This window comes from Platichthys flesus, chromosome 15 (assembly GCF_949316205.1).
Source record: "Platichthys flesus chromosome 15, fPlaFle2.1, whole genome shotgun sequence".
Classification (NCBI taxonomy): Eukaryota; Metazoa; Chordata; class Actinopteri; order Pleuronectiformes; family Pleuronectidae; genus Platichthys; species Platichthys flesus.
The window spans coordinates 15,138,640-15,154,459 of record NC_084959.1 but is presented as its reverse complement, the minus strand read 5'-3'; the positions used below and the strand labels follow the sequence as shown (position 1 = coordinate 15,154,459).

The window sequence follows — 15,820 nt, the reverse complement described above, 5'->3', positions numbered from 1 at the left end:
TTGGTTACACACTCGCTGCATTCCGGTCCACGTTGAGGCTTTCACTGTGTGACAAATCCTAATTGGTCATAGAGAGTACCTTCAGGGCGAAATGTACCTGATGCTGAGAATTGTGTCGCTCTAATTGGGTTTGCCAATAATCTGCTGCTTCTAGAGAGCCTCATGCATAAGCGCCATGGAAATCGTGTAATACTCGGAATTAGCTGCCAACATGTTTGATTTAATTAATCAGAATTTAGCTCCCGGCCTTGGAACGCGGGCCGCAGAGTGTCTCCAGAGGAGGGATAGCTGTTCGCTCGTTTTAAAGGCGATATAACACGAAACTGGGAAGTGCAGCATTTTTCACCATGTCTTTCATCAGTGGTGAGGACGACGCGGTGACAGTAGATGAGTTCTGTGGCACATTGATTCCATTTAGTGATTGAGATTGTTCCAGGGATCTCTGAACACTGCCACCCTATGATACCTGTGCACTGTACCACAATCTCTTCCTCTGTACTGCATTTAAAAGCATGAATTGCACACATTGCTGCAATAAAATGATTGTTCTCTGTCTTGAAAATACTGTAAAATATGTTCTGGCTTGTTTATTCTGTAAACTAAAAGTGTTCATATCGAGTCACATGAACAAATGATATAAATTATGGTTATATATATCTTTGAAGGGCTCCAATCGGCCAATCTAGTTACGAGTAATAACATTGATATCGTTATAGTGTGCGCACATGTTTTGACTGCTTCTCTGTCTCGACTGTGTGCTCAGGTTCAGGATCTGGCAATCCGCTGCATCCAGAAAAACATCCAGAAGAACCGTGGTGTGAAGCACTGGCCCTGGTGGAAGCTCTTCACTACAGTCCAGCCGCTTATCAAGGTCCAGCTCACCGAGGAGCAGATGCGAGGCAAAGACGTGAGCACACCTCTCTCTGTCTGATGCCCCCCCCCCCCCCCCCCCCCCCCCCTCCTTACGGATTCCACTCAGATAGACAACCTCTAATCCTAATTCAGAATTCCCTCCTGGCCGCGGCAGCATGGCACTTCCCGTCATCAATGCTTAATATTTCTTGTAAAACGGAATATTTAACCTGTAGCACAACATGAAACTTATAGTACATGTCGCCATACTCTGTTCTGCAGGAGGAGATGCAGCTGCAGAAGTCCAAGCTCGAGAGGATGGAGAAAGAGCGAAATGAGCTGAGGCTGAACACGGATCGATTGGAGAGCAGGGTGGGTCCCTTCGCATCGTGGCAATGCATGCTGGGAGGAGGGTGTTCGAGATTGGCATTGGAGTTACACCCTTTGTTTTTGTTAAGATAAGAGACAAGATAATCTTTCACTAGACACAACGGGGAAATGTGTTTGGTTGCAGCAGCAGGGACAGTCAAAAGATAGACATCATAAGTAAACATGCAATATTAACACAAGGAAATGTAAAAATATACAGTGTAAAATTTGTGCAGAGTGAGCAGAATATATCCAGTGTAATGGATTTCACTTCCCGATTTTTTTTTTGCTTACTCGTACTAGAAATGCGGTGGGAGGATTTTGTTGTTTTGCTTCACTCGCTGTGTGTCTGTGCTTTTTGTCCAGATTGCAGACTTGTCGGCGGAGCTCGCAGACGAGAGGAGCACGAGTGAGTCGGCATCGCAGTTGCTGGAGACGGAGACTTCAGAGAGACTCCACCTGGAGAAGGACATGAAGGATCTGCAGGCACATGCACACACTAAAAAATGAATAAAAAAAATATGATAAAAACCACACTGTGAAATCATAGTTTCACATTAAAATGTGAATGTTTCTAATAAAACTAAATCTGTGGTTCCAGGCCAAGTTTGACGCCATGAAGAAGCAATTAGAGTCGCAGGAAATGGAGGTGATGGAAGCTCGCCTCATGAAGACGGCCGATCTCAACGGGGAGATGGACAGCGACGATGATGCTGGTTGGTTGATCTATCATTTGTGACACCGCAGCCACCGGAGAATCTCATTTTCCCATTAATTTAATTCCACACCTAAAAATTAAGAGCCAAACTAAAGGGGATGTTGATAACGTTACTTCCTGTGACCTTTTCTCACTTGTTAGGATCCTTTTTAACGTTTGCATTAAATTCCAGCATTCATTTGCAACTTTCCTAAGCATGCCTGATGGGTATGTCATTTCAGGTCAGAAGCATAATTCCCCGAACCACTCATATCAGCATTATGTGCACGGCTTATAAAAATCTCCCCCCTACTAAGTGTAGCGGCAGGGATGATTGTCTTTGTGTGACTGCTCCAGGAGGAGACGTGGCAGTAAGACTTGGTCCAAGTTTGCAATGTACAACGAGGGGATTAAGATGTTTGCTCTCGGGCATACAACCAAAGCCTGTTGTTGACTGGTCTCCCCCTGCTGGGAGAGAGAGCTCCCGCCTCGAGCATATTGTCCACGAGGCTTCTTTATTTTTCGGTCTTCTTTTTTTCCCTGTGTTCCTACCCCCCTTCAACCCACCTCAGCCAGACAGGCCATTACAGAGCATCTCAGAATTCTTAGACGAACGAGAAAATAATCGTTGGGATCAGAGCCGGTGGCCCTGCAAGTTGTCATTATGCTATATATATGCTAATGAGCGGCACTGATGGAAGAGCCGGTGTTGGAATGTGAAGGAGAAATGGACAGCCTCTAAAATGATAAGGCTCGGAAATGAACCTGAACCCGAATGTCCGCCCGGCCGCTGTTATACTTCTGATAGCCCCTGACAGCTCCAGAATTAGGGTCGGCTAAGAACTGTGGAAAGTGCCACTTAGACATGTCCTTCTCTAACTACTATTGTGGTGTGCTCGGAATTCTTACCTCAGGGTTATCCAAGATTAGAGTTGAAAAGTAATGGCTGTTTTGTAGTTTCCTGTCATTTTCTTTTTTGACCTCATAAGTTCAGGATTTGTTGGAAGAAGTTGGTTTGTTCCCTCCGAAAGAGGACATAATTTGGGTCCTTGAGGGTGATAACCCGTGCAACCAGTGCAGTGGCTCTCATAATCCACAGTCATCCCTGAGCTTTTGAGCCTGTATAACATTGCTAGGCTGGCATTAAGATTAAGATACATTTATTTGTCCCAAACACATGCACAGACATGCACAGACACACTCATGCAGGTAGGGAAATTTAACCTCTGCTTTTAACCCATCTGGTGAAGGACACACAGAGCAGTGAGCGACCATGTACGGCGCACGGGGAGCAGATGTTGGGGGAGTAAGGTGCCTTGCTCAGGGGGCACCTTACTCGAACCAGAGACCTTTCCTGCCCATAGTCCAAGTTTCTGCCACTAGTCCAGCGCCTCTCAGGCAGGAGACACCCAAATGTCACCTACAGGCTTTTCTCTCTGTATTCTGTGTCTTCTCCTGCAGGAGGCGAGTGGCAGATAAAATACAACAGAGCCATTCGGGAAATGGAGTTCACCAAGAAGAAACTCCAGCAGGAGTTTGATGAAAAGCTGGAGACAGAGCAGCAGAGCAAGCGACATGCTGAGAGGAGGGCAAGACACTTTTTTATAATATTCAATCACTTCAAAAATGGTCTATTTAATATACGACACACTTGTAGCCTGTTAGTTGCATAAACTTGATAATGATATGCATTAAACTGCCATCAAAAATAATAATAAATGTGTGTGTGTGTCTGTTTTGTGCTGCAGTTGGCTGATCTGCAGACAGATAATGAGGATGTGCAGCGCTCTGTGCAGCAGCTGAAGAAGAAGTGCCAGAAACTGACGGCGGAGCTGCAGGATACCAAGCTTCACCTGGAGGGACTGCACAGCCGCAACCACGATCTGGAGAAGAAGCAGAGGAAGTCAGTCTCAGCCACACTCTGTCCCTCTCTCTGTCCACATGTTTGATCCATCCTTTCTGTCCTACGTGCACTCAAACTAGAGGGAACACATTGCTCTGTCCTCTGTGTCTTTGCTGCCACTTGGCAGGAACACAGAAGTTTCCGTTTAATTCGAATAGTGACTGAGATGTTCCGTAATCTGCGGAATTGCATTAGCTGAGAAAATGACTCAGACTTTAAGCACTTGAGAAGCTATCGCTGTGGCAGAATGTGATCTCTCCCCTGTGGTTAATTGAAGCTGCTCTGTGGGTGAAATTATTTTCGGCTTCGCTTCAGAGAGGAGAAGAAGGGGAAAAAGCAGGGAATTACAAGGAGCTGACAGCATGAAACACTTAGCTATTAAGTTCACTAACCATAAGTGCTTCTGACCTAGACAATTGAAGAAAACATTTTGTACATTATAACAGCCCAATTGTAAATTGAAGGCTAATGGAAGCGGATAGAGACAGCTTTGAGCTGATGCTGGGCTCTAAGCGGAAAATAGAAAGTAACTAAAGTTGCATGTTGGTTAGATATGTAGTTAAAAGGCTCAGATTTCTATATTTCATCAATTATTATTATTATTATTATTATTATTATTATTCTTACCCTAACCCTTATACAAACAGTAACTGCACTGTGTCAATACACAAGACCATAACGTTTTGCTGTTGCTGGTCAACTGTATCTTTTGCAGCCTTTTTTCAATTGGCACTAACAGATCCTGCACAGCTTACTATTATAATATATTTGGCCTTATCCACTGGTCAAAGAAGCGCACCCACTAACATCTGGCTTTTGTCTAGAAGTCAGAATGGATACGATCAGAGTTCACTCCCAGGTCAATCGTCTCTGCAGTAGATATCTGTATTTATGCTTCATTTTGTTATGCTTGTATGATCCTCGCTCTGATCGGCATTGATTGAAATGTAAAACCTGGGTGAACACTCTAATTTGGCAAGGCCGAAGTTAAGAAGCTGGGTTTCGACTCCTCTGCTGGTAACAGGGAAGGAGCCAATCAAAAACTTGCATATAACTGCAAATTTAGGTGTAGAAGAGTTATATGAAATATTAGTTTTATGTGAAAGTAACATTTTGCTGAACTGGCTACTCTGTCTTTCTCTCTCTGTGTGTGTGTGTGCGTGTGTGTGTGTGTGTGTGTGTTTTCCAGATTTGACATGGAGCAGAACCAGTCCCAGGCTGAGGTGCAAAGAGAAAGGAGCCACAGGGAGAAACTGGCTCGAGAGAAAGACATAATGACTGGTGAGATGTTTAACCTCCGCCAGCAGCTGCAGGTGAGCCACCGCACAGAACTACACTGCAGATACTGTGATGTCCTCTCCAGGGGACGACACGTCTGGTCTCCCTGCTCTTTGTATGACATAACTGGGGCTGGTCCAGATGTGTTCCTTTACCGTGTCTCCTCCGGGCCTGCAGGACAAGGACGGCGAGTTGTGCGCCACAAATATGAAGGTGCAGCAGCTGGAGGCTGAGCTTCAGGACGTGTCCTCCCAGGAGTCCAAGGAAGAAGCCTCTCTGTCCAAGGTCAAGAAGCAGCTTCGCGACCTTGAGGCAAAGATGAAAGACCAGGAGGAGGAGCTGGACGAGCAGGCCGGAAGCATCCAGATGCTGGAGCAGGTACTGGGTGCTGCAGATGTTGGATTTTATATGGGGTTGGATACAATATGTATGCCTCCTTGCCTACAATAGCCAGTAGCTGGGGACATTATGTTTTCAGTCGTCCAATCCTTCCCATAGGACGCCTGAGTGAATTTTTGATAGTTCAGTGTATCAAAAATGATCTAGTTTGGAACTGCACTGTTTGGCGTAGGGATACAACCGCAGTGTGGTTCTTACTGAAAGCTACCTATGTAGTAGCCTATGTTGCTCCGGAAGGTTTGAGATCTCCTCTGCGACATTGACAGCTGCTCCACCTTTCCATCCCGCGAGGTCCGCAACCAGGGTGTACCTCTTGACTCCACCCTCTCTTTCCCATCCCACATTACATCAGTCACCAAATCTGCCTTCTTTCATCTGATAAACATCTCCAGACTCCGGCCTTCACTCCAAGGCGCTGTGGCAGAAATCACCTCCTGCCTGGATTACTACAATTTAGTCCTGTCCAGTGTACCAGACAATGTCCTATATATACCACAGTATGTGCAGAACTCTGCCACTAGGGCTCTCACCCTGGCAGCACATTACCCCGACCCTCATCCACCTCCACTTGCTCCCACATCAAGGCCTGCGTCAACTACAATCTCCTCCTTCTCCCCTATAAATCCCTTCTTGCCCTAGCCCCACCAAATGTAACTGACCTTTTCAAGCCCTACACCCCTGTGTTTGAGGCCACGGTCCTCAAACACAGGTTTATTCTCCATCAACAACACCAAACTGTGAACCTTTGGAGACAGAGCCTTCTGTGTTGCAACCCCCCAACCTCTGGAACTCTATCTCCGCCGCAATTCGCAGAAACTGAATCTCTGGACATCTTCAAAAATGTCTTCAAACACCACCTGTTCACTTAAAAAACTATAAACTGTCTTTAACACTCCAGTCTGCCATTAGTGCTGTTTATTTCTGTCCTGTTTTTGTGCAAAGTACTTTTTTCTTCTTTTGTCCCACCTGACACATGCAAAGCGTCTTTGGGTCTCTTGAAAGGCATCACATAAATTCAAACTATTATTATTAAGACTATTTAATGCTAACCCAACATTCTGACCTCTAAATTCTAATTCTGTAAGTCCCAAAACTCCAAAAACATCCTCCATCTACCCTCACATCCTACAAAAGCGAAAAATGTAATTTCATCTGGACCTTTCTCTCATTTTTGGACAGATTGTACAAATCAAACAAAAATGAAGTAGAATCCATTACGTTTGAAATGTGTCTCCATCGTGTTATCAGGCAAAGCTGCGGCTGGAGATGGAGATGGAGAGACAGCGGCAGACCCACTCCAAAGACATCGAGAGTAAAGACGAAGAAGTGGACGAGATCAGGCGATCCTGCAGTAAGAAGGTAGGCACTGCTTATTAGTTGATGATCCAACATGTTCCTGTACGTCGCCTTGTTCTCCTGAACCAACAGCTTATAAGGCCTGGTCAGAGAAGCACTGAGAGACACTGGAGAGTTCTGATATCAGTGCTGGGGTTCATTGTGAATGCATAGTTCATTTTATTAAGGCTTTTAGTTTGTTGAATGTGTCCCATGCTCCGTGCCATGAAAGTAAAATACATATAAAAGAAATAAATAATTAAGTATATAAATAAATACTATTTGTGTACACTTTTTCTGTATTCTGTAGATCCGATGATCATAGTGCTATAATAAACTCCTTAGAGGGACATACGCCCACCTCACTTATTAACCTCTGGACCAAGAAATACAATAAAAAAAAATCGATACATGTAAATTTTGTAATATATGTAAATAAATGTATCTTCTTAATTCCTGCATTTATTTATGATATTACATTTTTTGTCCTTCAGTTTAAATAAACACTGTATTAATTTAGTGCCTCGGTTCCCAAACTGGGGTACATGTACCCCCAGGGGTATGCGAAGTGGTTCAGGGGGTACATGGGGAGAGCATTTTATTTGCGTTTTCAAAGTGAAAAAGGCCATTTACATTTTCAAACTGAGTTATAAATAATCATGCAATATTAAATAGTCTAAATAGTCAAGTCGCATTGCCAAAAATACTCATGTATACCCATATTCAGCAAAATAATTACACTGCCAATAAAAGTTACAGGTAGGTTAGTGACTGTTAGTAAAAACGAGGGATGGGCATAATTAATCGACAATCGATTAATTGATCCTTAAGAATTTCCTAGATGACATTTTGTCATAGACTTAATTCTGTTGCGTTCACTGCCAACACTGCGAAGCTATACGTCTCCATGAGCGCCTGAGGAGTCCACTGCTCTCTTCAAGTAGGAGGTCTAGCTCCAAAGCTAGCCCCTTCGGACCCAGACAGAGCTGGCTCTGGGTGAGGGGTGACAACTACCGGACTGAGAGGTCGAGAACCGTAAAATCCAGCTAGCTCACAGCGGCTAGCTGCACTCTCATCGGGGCTTAAGAGAACAGTAGCGCATATTTTCAAGTGTAACCAGTGAGCGGATCCCGTTTAACTGCCACAAGAGTTGTTCACCTTGTAATAAAGATCCATATTTTCACTACATTTTAACAGAGCCTATAAATAGTGCATTTTAATATAAAATATTAACGATTAATCAAAAATCGATCGTTAATTCTCCCGACAATCGATTAGGAACTGACAAGCATGGTTAACAACTGATTGATAACTGACAATTGATAGATAAACTCTGTTTGATCTAAACTTCCATCCGAGTCCTGAAATCCCTGACAATTTCAAAGTTTCAAGTGTTATATGCTGTATTCGTGCGTCGGGGGGTACGTAGCTGGAGATTGAATGTCTGAAGGGGTACGAGACTGTAAAAAGTTTGGGAACCACTGATTTAGTGTATTCAGTAGATGCATCTTAAAAACAAAATAAATACAAATGAGCATCCGAGCAGCGTTTGGGTCATATCGATCCCACACGATGAAACCGGACAACATGTTTCAATTTCGATCTCTGTATTTTTGAATAAAAATAATGACATTGAATAGATTTTCAGAGCTGTGTTGTGAGGCTGGCACCACCACTCAGGAGGGGAACCATTTGCTTATGATGTGTGAGAGCAGCCATGTCGAACAGGATGCGTGATGGTGTGTTACGTCTGACTTTGTCTGCCACTGATCATCTGCTTGTGCGTCCCAACACACCGTGCGTGTGTCCTGCAGCTGAAACAGATGGAGGTGCAGCTGGAGGAGGAGTACGAGGACAAGCAGAAAGTGCTACGCGAGAGACGAGAGCTGGAGTCCAAACTGCTCACCGCCCAGGACCAGGTACTCCCATCACTCCGCCCTCTGGTCCCTGTCAGTGCAGTGCAGCTAAGTGTGTGCGATTTAGTGCAGGGCCACTTCCTTTTGATTGGAAAGAAAAGGCTTTCGGGTCTGGGAGGGGGCGCTCTGAGTTTTTGAAGAAGGGCGCAAAAGCAAGTGTGTGTGTGTAACAACTGAGGCTAGGAGTGTTTTTCTGTTCAGGTGAGCCAGAGGGACGTGGAGACTGAGAAGCGGCTGAGGAAAGACCTGAAGAGAACCAAAGTCCTTCTGGCTGATGCACAGATTATGTTGGACCACCTGAAGAGCAACGCCCCTAGCAAGAGAGAGATCGCCCAGCTCAAAAATCAAGTACGAACTCACCGCTGTGCTCCAGCAGATATCAAAAGGCTAAATCAAAACATGCACTGGTTGATAGATCCTCAGTCCTCTGCATATCCAGGAGAGATTCTTAATCTTGGCCTACTTACGTTTGCCCCTGTTCTTCTCCTCCTGTTTCTCACAGCTGGAGGAGTCGGAGTTCACCTGCGCGGCGGCGGTGAAGGCTCGAAAGAGCATGGAGCTGGAAATAGAGGACCTGCACATCCAAATGGAGGATGTGGTCAAATCTAAGATGTCGGTGAGTTTCGTGTTCAAATTTCGTGTTCTGCGCCACAACAAGAAGCGTGTGTACATACACGCATGTATGAATAATGAAACATACCTTTTGCGCCTTTTTTATTTGACATCATTGATAAGGGAGGGAAATTTTTGTGGAAATGTTTCTATAGCCTTCCCTTGGTGAGCAAATGAAACCAGAAGCAGCAAACAGTATTTAATTAATGTTGGATTATGCCTATCAAAATGTTCCACTCATTCAAAATACAGCGGGGGGCTCTAATATCAATATGCATACATCATCAAGCCGTGGTGGGATATTACAATAATAAATGGCCTTTGGCACATGTCTGATTTCAACATTTCGCACTAATGGGTAAATAAGCTTTGTCGGAAAATTTCTGCTCATTAATGGCTGTCTCTTGAGAGCGCCGCCTGCAACTCAGATCCGTTGGCTGGGGGATGTTTGTGTCTCCTGGGATGATGGGAGTGCGGTGTGCCTGGGTGTTGCTTGTTAATTGCCGCATTTATGGCAAGGGAAGGTCTCGTAAATGTCTTAGATTAGAGAGTGCATATTGAGGGCCCCGGCCCCCGCCTCCCTCTCCGCCTCCCCCGAACACAGGAGGGTGAACTCTAAATAGGACATCACCAGTATGCTGCACTGGCTGCACTTTTCCTCCAGCCTAAATGAGCCAATTGATTATCTTCAATTGGTCTCGTCCTCCGGCCGGAACCCTGTCCAGATTGTGTTTCATCGCCATTAGATGAGATTCTAGGACTGCTTCGGCCCGGCCCGGCTAATGACCATTTATCATATTCAATAGCTCATGAATAAATCCCGTCATTCTAAACTAATATGTGTGTGTGTGTGTGTGTGTTTCCTTCTCTATCTCCTCACCCGTCCCTCAGCTGGAGGAGCAGCTCAGCCGGCTCCAGAGAGAGAAGAACGACCTGCAGTCTCGCATGGAGGAGGATCAGGAGGACATGAATGAGCTGATGAAAAAACACAAGTCTTCAGTCGCCCAGGTAACTCCTCCTGCCTGACGCCTCTGCCATCAGTCCCTCAGGAGAGCAGGAGCCATATGAAGGAAATAGGCAACACTGGCCATAATACCTTTGAATATTTGTATTTCTTTAATCCTGATAAGGCTGAACAATTGTGGGAAACCACCTCTAACATGGACATTAATATTCTGTTCTTCTCTGCGTGTGGAAAGTGTTGTGGCTTTTTTGGTTTGGAGGACAAAGTCTCCTCTGAACACAGTGTGTGTGCTGCAGTCAGGGAGATGCAATCTGTTCTACAGCGGATCACATGACAAAGTATTTGGCACAAGCACGTTTGGTTCAGTAACCATTTACAAAGAATGTGATATTTTTCTAGATAATTGAAGCATGTATTGACAATCATACTTCCTTCCTCCCCCCTCTCGCTCTCTCTCTGACAAACACACACACACACACACACACACACACACACACCCACACACAAACACACACACACACACACACAAATTCAATCGAAAAAGAATAGAAAAGGGTACTTTTGTGTGTGTGAGAGAGAGAGAGAGACAGTTGAGGTTCATTCGTCTCTGAATGGTAGACAGTGTGGTGGTTTAGAGGTTTAGAGGTTTAGTTTCAGTATAGACATGACAATGTGGGCAACTTTCCAGATTCTCACTCACGAGCAGTGGCTGGTGGCAATATGTAAATATCACGACATAGACACGTCCCAAACGGTTAACTCTACATAGACATTGGGTTAGGGTTAGGGTTTGAAACACTAGGTGGCGTTTGGAGCTTGAGAGCTTTGAGATTTTAAAAGAAAATAGGTTGATAAATAGGGTATTACCAGCCTCAATGTATTTCATCAAAGAACAGTCATATAGTGAAGTTTACATTTTACTAAACACATTTAAAGGAACAGCACAACAATTTGTAATTCTTTATCTAATTGTCTGGTGATTGTGTTTCTTTGTGTACTAGTCTGCCAGGGACTTGAGCCAGATCACTGACCTGCAGGCCCAGCTGGAAGAGGCCACAAAGGAGAAGCAGGAGATCCAGGAGAAGGTAGATTTAAAAAAGTAACTCATTTTACAGCTGCTACGTCAGAAACCTGCTCGCTGCCTCGACGCTGCTCTCTGATCAGAACTTGGGCTCCCTCTGATTATTGTGACAAAAAGAAGACAAAAAAAAAATATATATATATAACTTGCGTTGGGGTTTTCTTTTCAGAAATGCAAAGCAATTTTGGTATCTAAATAGAAATGATGATGATTTAGAGTCAAGGAGAGAAGTTGATCTTTAGTCTTTTATTACTCGTAATAAAGGAAGGGTTATGTTTATAAACTCAGCAATCCCACTCCATGGTTGAAGCATTTAGATAAAATGAAAGCCCTCTTTCAATGCAGCAGCTTCAGTCTCATTTATTTAAGTGATGTGTGGACATTCCAAATTTAACACATTTCAAAAGATCAGAGCATATTCAGGTAAATGAAAAGTGTGATAATGGAAAATAAGCATGAAAACAGTGTCAGGTTGTGAGGTTTGTTAATTCAACAGATGACTCATCTATTAACGTGATAAAACGTGATCCGTCAACACAATGGCAAAAACCTCCAGCATGGAGTGGAACAATCAGGTGAAAAACCCTGTTGGAATTTAACTGTCACACATGAACAGTGTAATGGAGTGAGTCAAAGTCCTGCTCTTTGCTGCTATTGTACCTGCTAGTTTCATTGTTCACTCACACACACCAAGTACACATTTGATTTAATTACATTTTAAACCACGATTAATGAAATCATTCAAAGATGACTGCATCATTATCCAAATTTAAAAATTGACCCATTGCCATTTATTAACCTACAGCTACAAGTCTGAAATTCAAAGTTCAATATTTCTACTTGAGTTTGACTTTGGTTCATGACCAGCTCCAGTGCTATCACCATCATACCCTTGGAGGGAGAATGAAGTCGAACTATCATGAGAATAAAGTCGTAACTACAAGATTAAAGTTATAATATTATGAAAATAAAGTCGTAACTTTACAGGATTGAAGTTGGAATATTACGACATTAAAGTCATCATTCATCATTCTAGAGGTTGAATATGGAGCATATACTCAAGGTTTTACAAATGAAATGTTAATATTTTGTCACATCAGAACCACATTATCATAAGCATAAGGACTTTGAAAAGACTCATGGGTAATTGTATCTTTTGTGGAATGTTTGGTAGCGGGGTTGGTGGTGGACGTACATCTCTGTGATATTTAAAGGGATTTCGATTTGGATTGGTTAAAGATTTTGGTTGTCCTTGCTTCTTAACCCCGCTGAAACTCTATTCTAGTATTAATGCAACTCTTTTCTCTTTAAATTTAGACTCTATTCTGGTAATATTACGACGTTCTTCACAATTGCGACTCTATTCTCATGATATTACTAAATTATCCTAGAAATCTCTGAATTGTCCCCGCCTTGTGCTACCGACAAATCACCATCATGTTTCTGGGGAGATTGGTGTAGTTACTGTGGGCTGTGTTGGAGTTGTCGGCTAAATGGTTAAGGCGCAGAATAAAAGTGTGTTCATTATGTAAAGAGGCTAATGCACCTGATTTAAGCCTCGGGATAATAACAGTGAAAATAATAATGCTTTTATGATAAGTGTTTTTTTTTCTGATGGACCACTGTTTGTTTAGAGGAAAACATCTAACATGTCGTGTGTCGCATTCTAATGTATGGCCATTTTTTTGTGATGCATTTGCGTGCTAAGTGACTCTGAAGCTGTGGCACATTACACACACTTTCATTTGCAGGTGCTGATGTGAGGGATATTATTTGACATAGGACAGAATTTAATTCAAATATAATTCAGCATGATCTCTCACCATTTCCCTAACAGCAGAGCTTGGATCTATTATACTAAGCTCCCCACGTGACAACGCTCCGGTCCACTAAGCCATCTGAATATTTTTGGCCGCACGAGAGACACACACAAGCTGCAAGGCATTGTTAAAACCTGCCAGAGAAAGGTAGCGATAGCCATCTGACGCGTCTGACCTTGAAGTGGTTATCTCATCACCAGAAGGGAGGGAGAGTTGGCTTTTGTACTAATATCAAAGGAGAACTCCAAATCCTCCATGTCTCAGATGCAAACTCCCTCATTAGGTGCCACGCTGCCTTGTGGGCAGGCGATGTTGTGACGTATCTTTCCTTCTTCTTATCAGTCAGCAGAAAAAAGATTTGGATGGTACGAGCGTGCGTTGCATGAAGCTCGGCCCCGCGGTGTACCTGAGCCTGATCTTCCCCTGACTATTTGTGGACCGAGGGGCTTATCTAGATCTCATTATTGAGACTGGATACACAATATTTACATGTAGCAGGATGAAGGGGGTGAAAAGCTGAAGGCTAATCTAGTGTTCTTTCATAGATGCAACAGCAGCAACGCGAATGGCAGTCAGAGAGCACGTATACCTCCACCAAGGCCCAACAGCCTCTTTATAAAACAACATTCACTAGATCCAGATTTTTATTTGTATTTTTGCAACAATTTGCAACCATTCATAAATATCAGTCCCCTGAACATGTCATTTGTTACATGTTCAAGATCCATGTTGAAAAACACCTAATGTTACAACATTAAATTCCACAAACGCCTACTGATCCGGATCCACACCAAAATTCGATGGTTTCTTTCTGATCCTTCCACCGAATTTCCAGAGAATCCACCCTGTCGTTTTTGCATAATCCTACTAATTAACAAACAGACAAACAAACGCAGATGCAAATAGAACCTTCCTGGCAGAGGTACAAATATATCCAAGTTCTCCCCAAAGAAGAGGTGGGAAAGTCGAGTCGGGAAGTCAAGACGGTCGGGTGCAAAGGGTACCGCTCCTGGGTTTGTTAACATGCATGTTATTATGTGCGTTCTTTTCCCAGCTTCACTCCGCGCAGAGCCAGCTCGAGTTCCAAGAGCAGTCCATGGTGGAGAAGTCCCTGGTGAGCCGCCAGGAGGCCAAGATCCGCGAGCTGGAGACCAAGCTGGAGTACGAGAGGACACAGATCAAACGCCTGGAGGTGACTTACTCCTACGTGCCTCACGGAATTTAGAAGACAGGCTTTGTGAGCCTATACATGCAAATTTGGTATTTAATATTCTGTTGATCAAGAGAGGGGTATAATATAAAGTGAGGGAACAGTATAGTGCTGCTTGCAAAGCTCCGCATCATTGCGGTGCTGGTTAAGAAAAGCATCCATCATCCACTGGGAGTGTATTTTTGATTAATAATTGAGGATAGAACCATGTAAAAAATTGATGTTTTTACATGCATTAAAGGAAAATTCTTGACCACATGGAGTGGTCAAATTGACTGCACCTCAGGAGTGTGTGTATACATGTGCTGCTGCATTTTCTAGACCATGAACTTATAGCAGGCTTTGTTATTTCCGGTTTGGCTGGGCCTATTTTGAATAGAAGTGATGGATGGTTACATGTTTACTTAGTGCTTGAAACTCGTGTGCAGTTGTTGCACCACTCTTGATATGTAATGGTTAGAAATCTTCCACTTTATATAATGATGGGGACGTGATTACGCTTCCACCAGTTTCAGCTGTCAATCATAGGGATTCAATCGAGTTTAATGACTGAAAAAACTAATTGAAACCAAAATTACCTGAAATTGAGCAATTAAACAAACATCAGAATGAAAAGACCAGACTGCCTCAAATAATAGAGAAGAAAACATGTATTTGTTATCTACTTTTACTATTTAGTTTGGTCCATGTCCTGTCCACTAACAGAGAGGAGGCAGGGTTTATGACCTATACTGCAGGCAGCCACTAGGGGCGATTGGGAGGCTTTGGCTTCACTTTTCGGGAGCTGTCATGTCATCCATCTTTATGAATAATATTGGTTTCAAACAAACTACCTATGGGGAAATAGGTTTGGTTTGAACGGTTGTGTCAAAATATGTTTACGTTGTCGTTATTAACTAGCTTATCATTGGCCTTATGTTCTTTTGGAGTTTGTTTTATTGGGTTCTTGTGTTTTTTGTGTAACACTAAAAAAAACTCCTGGTGCTGTGTACTCCAGCAGTCCTGTGATATCCCTTGAGCACAGCACTCGCATCAATACAGTTTTAGAACTAAGAGCGGTGCACATATGTCATTTGTCCTCATGTGGCCTTTAGTAAGGACAAGTTCACCCAGTTCACCTCCTTTCCTCCCCAGAGCCTGACGGGTCGCCTGAAGGAGAACCTCGAAAAGATGTCGGAGGAGCGAGCCCAGTACGTCGCTGCGGAAAACAGGGAGAAGGAGCAGAACAAGCGAATGCAGCGGCAGGTGCGGGACATGAAGGAGGAAACGGCCGAGCTGTCCAAGAAGGAGGGCGAGGCGAGCCGGAAGAAGCACGAGCTGGTGAGACCTTTGGCTGCGCGGAGGGTCGCGGCCGTTCGCTGGAGTTTTTACGCTCCAGAGGAGA

At 43.7% G+C, this 15,820-nt stretch overlaps 1 protein-coding gene across 4 annotated transcripts in view; it reads left to right on the top strand.

Moving 5' to 3' along the window:
* The window catches only part of LOC133969301 (unconventional myosin-XVIIIa-like), a 63,394-nt gene that overhangs the window by 35,738 nt on the left and 11,836 nt on the right, over window positions 1–15,820 (top strand). For all 4 annotated transcript variants that reach the window (XM_062405698.1, XM_062405697.1, XM_062405695.1 and 1 more), the window contains 16 exons: window positions 764–907; window positions 1,135–1,224; window positions 1,588–1,707; window positions 1,823–1,937; window positions 3,380–3,507; window positions 3,667–3,821; window positions 5,011–5,134; window positions 5,277–5,477; window positions 6,747–6,857; window positions 8,648–8,752; window positions 8,951–9,097; window positions 9,252–9,365; window positions 10,253–10,369; window positions 11,327–11,410; window positions 14,281–14,418; window positions 15,571–15,756. In XM_062405698.1, coding sequence (XP_062261682.1) covers window positions 764–907; window positions 1,135–1,224; window positions 1,588–1,707; window positions 1,823–1,937; window positions 3,380–3,507; window positions 3,667–3,821; window positions 5,011–5,134; window positions 5,277–5,477; window positions 6,747–6,857; window positions 8,648–8,752; window positions 8,951–9,097; window positions 9,252–9,365; window positions 10,253–10,369; window positions 11,327–11,410; window positions 14,281–14,418; window positions 15,571–15,756 — 2,079 coding nt within the window. The remainder of the gene's footprint in view (window positions 1–763; window positions 908–1,134; window positions 1,225–1,587; window positions 1,708–1,822; window positions 1,938–3,379; window positions 3,508–3,666; window positions 3,822–5,010; window positions 5,135–5,276; window positions 5,478–6,746; window positions 6,858–8,647; window positions 8,753–8,950; window positions 9,098–9,251; window positions 9,366–10,252; window positions 10,370–11,326; window positions 11,411–14,280; window positions 14,419–15,570; window positions 15,757–15,820) is intronic.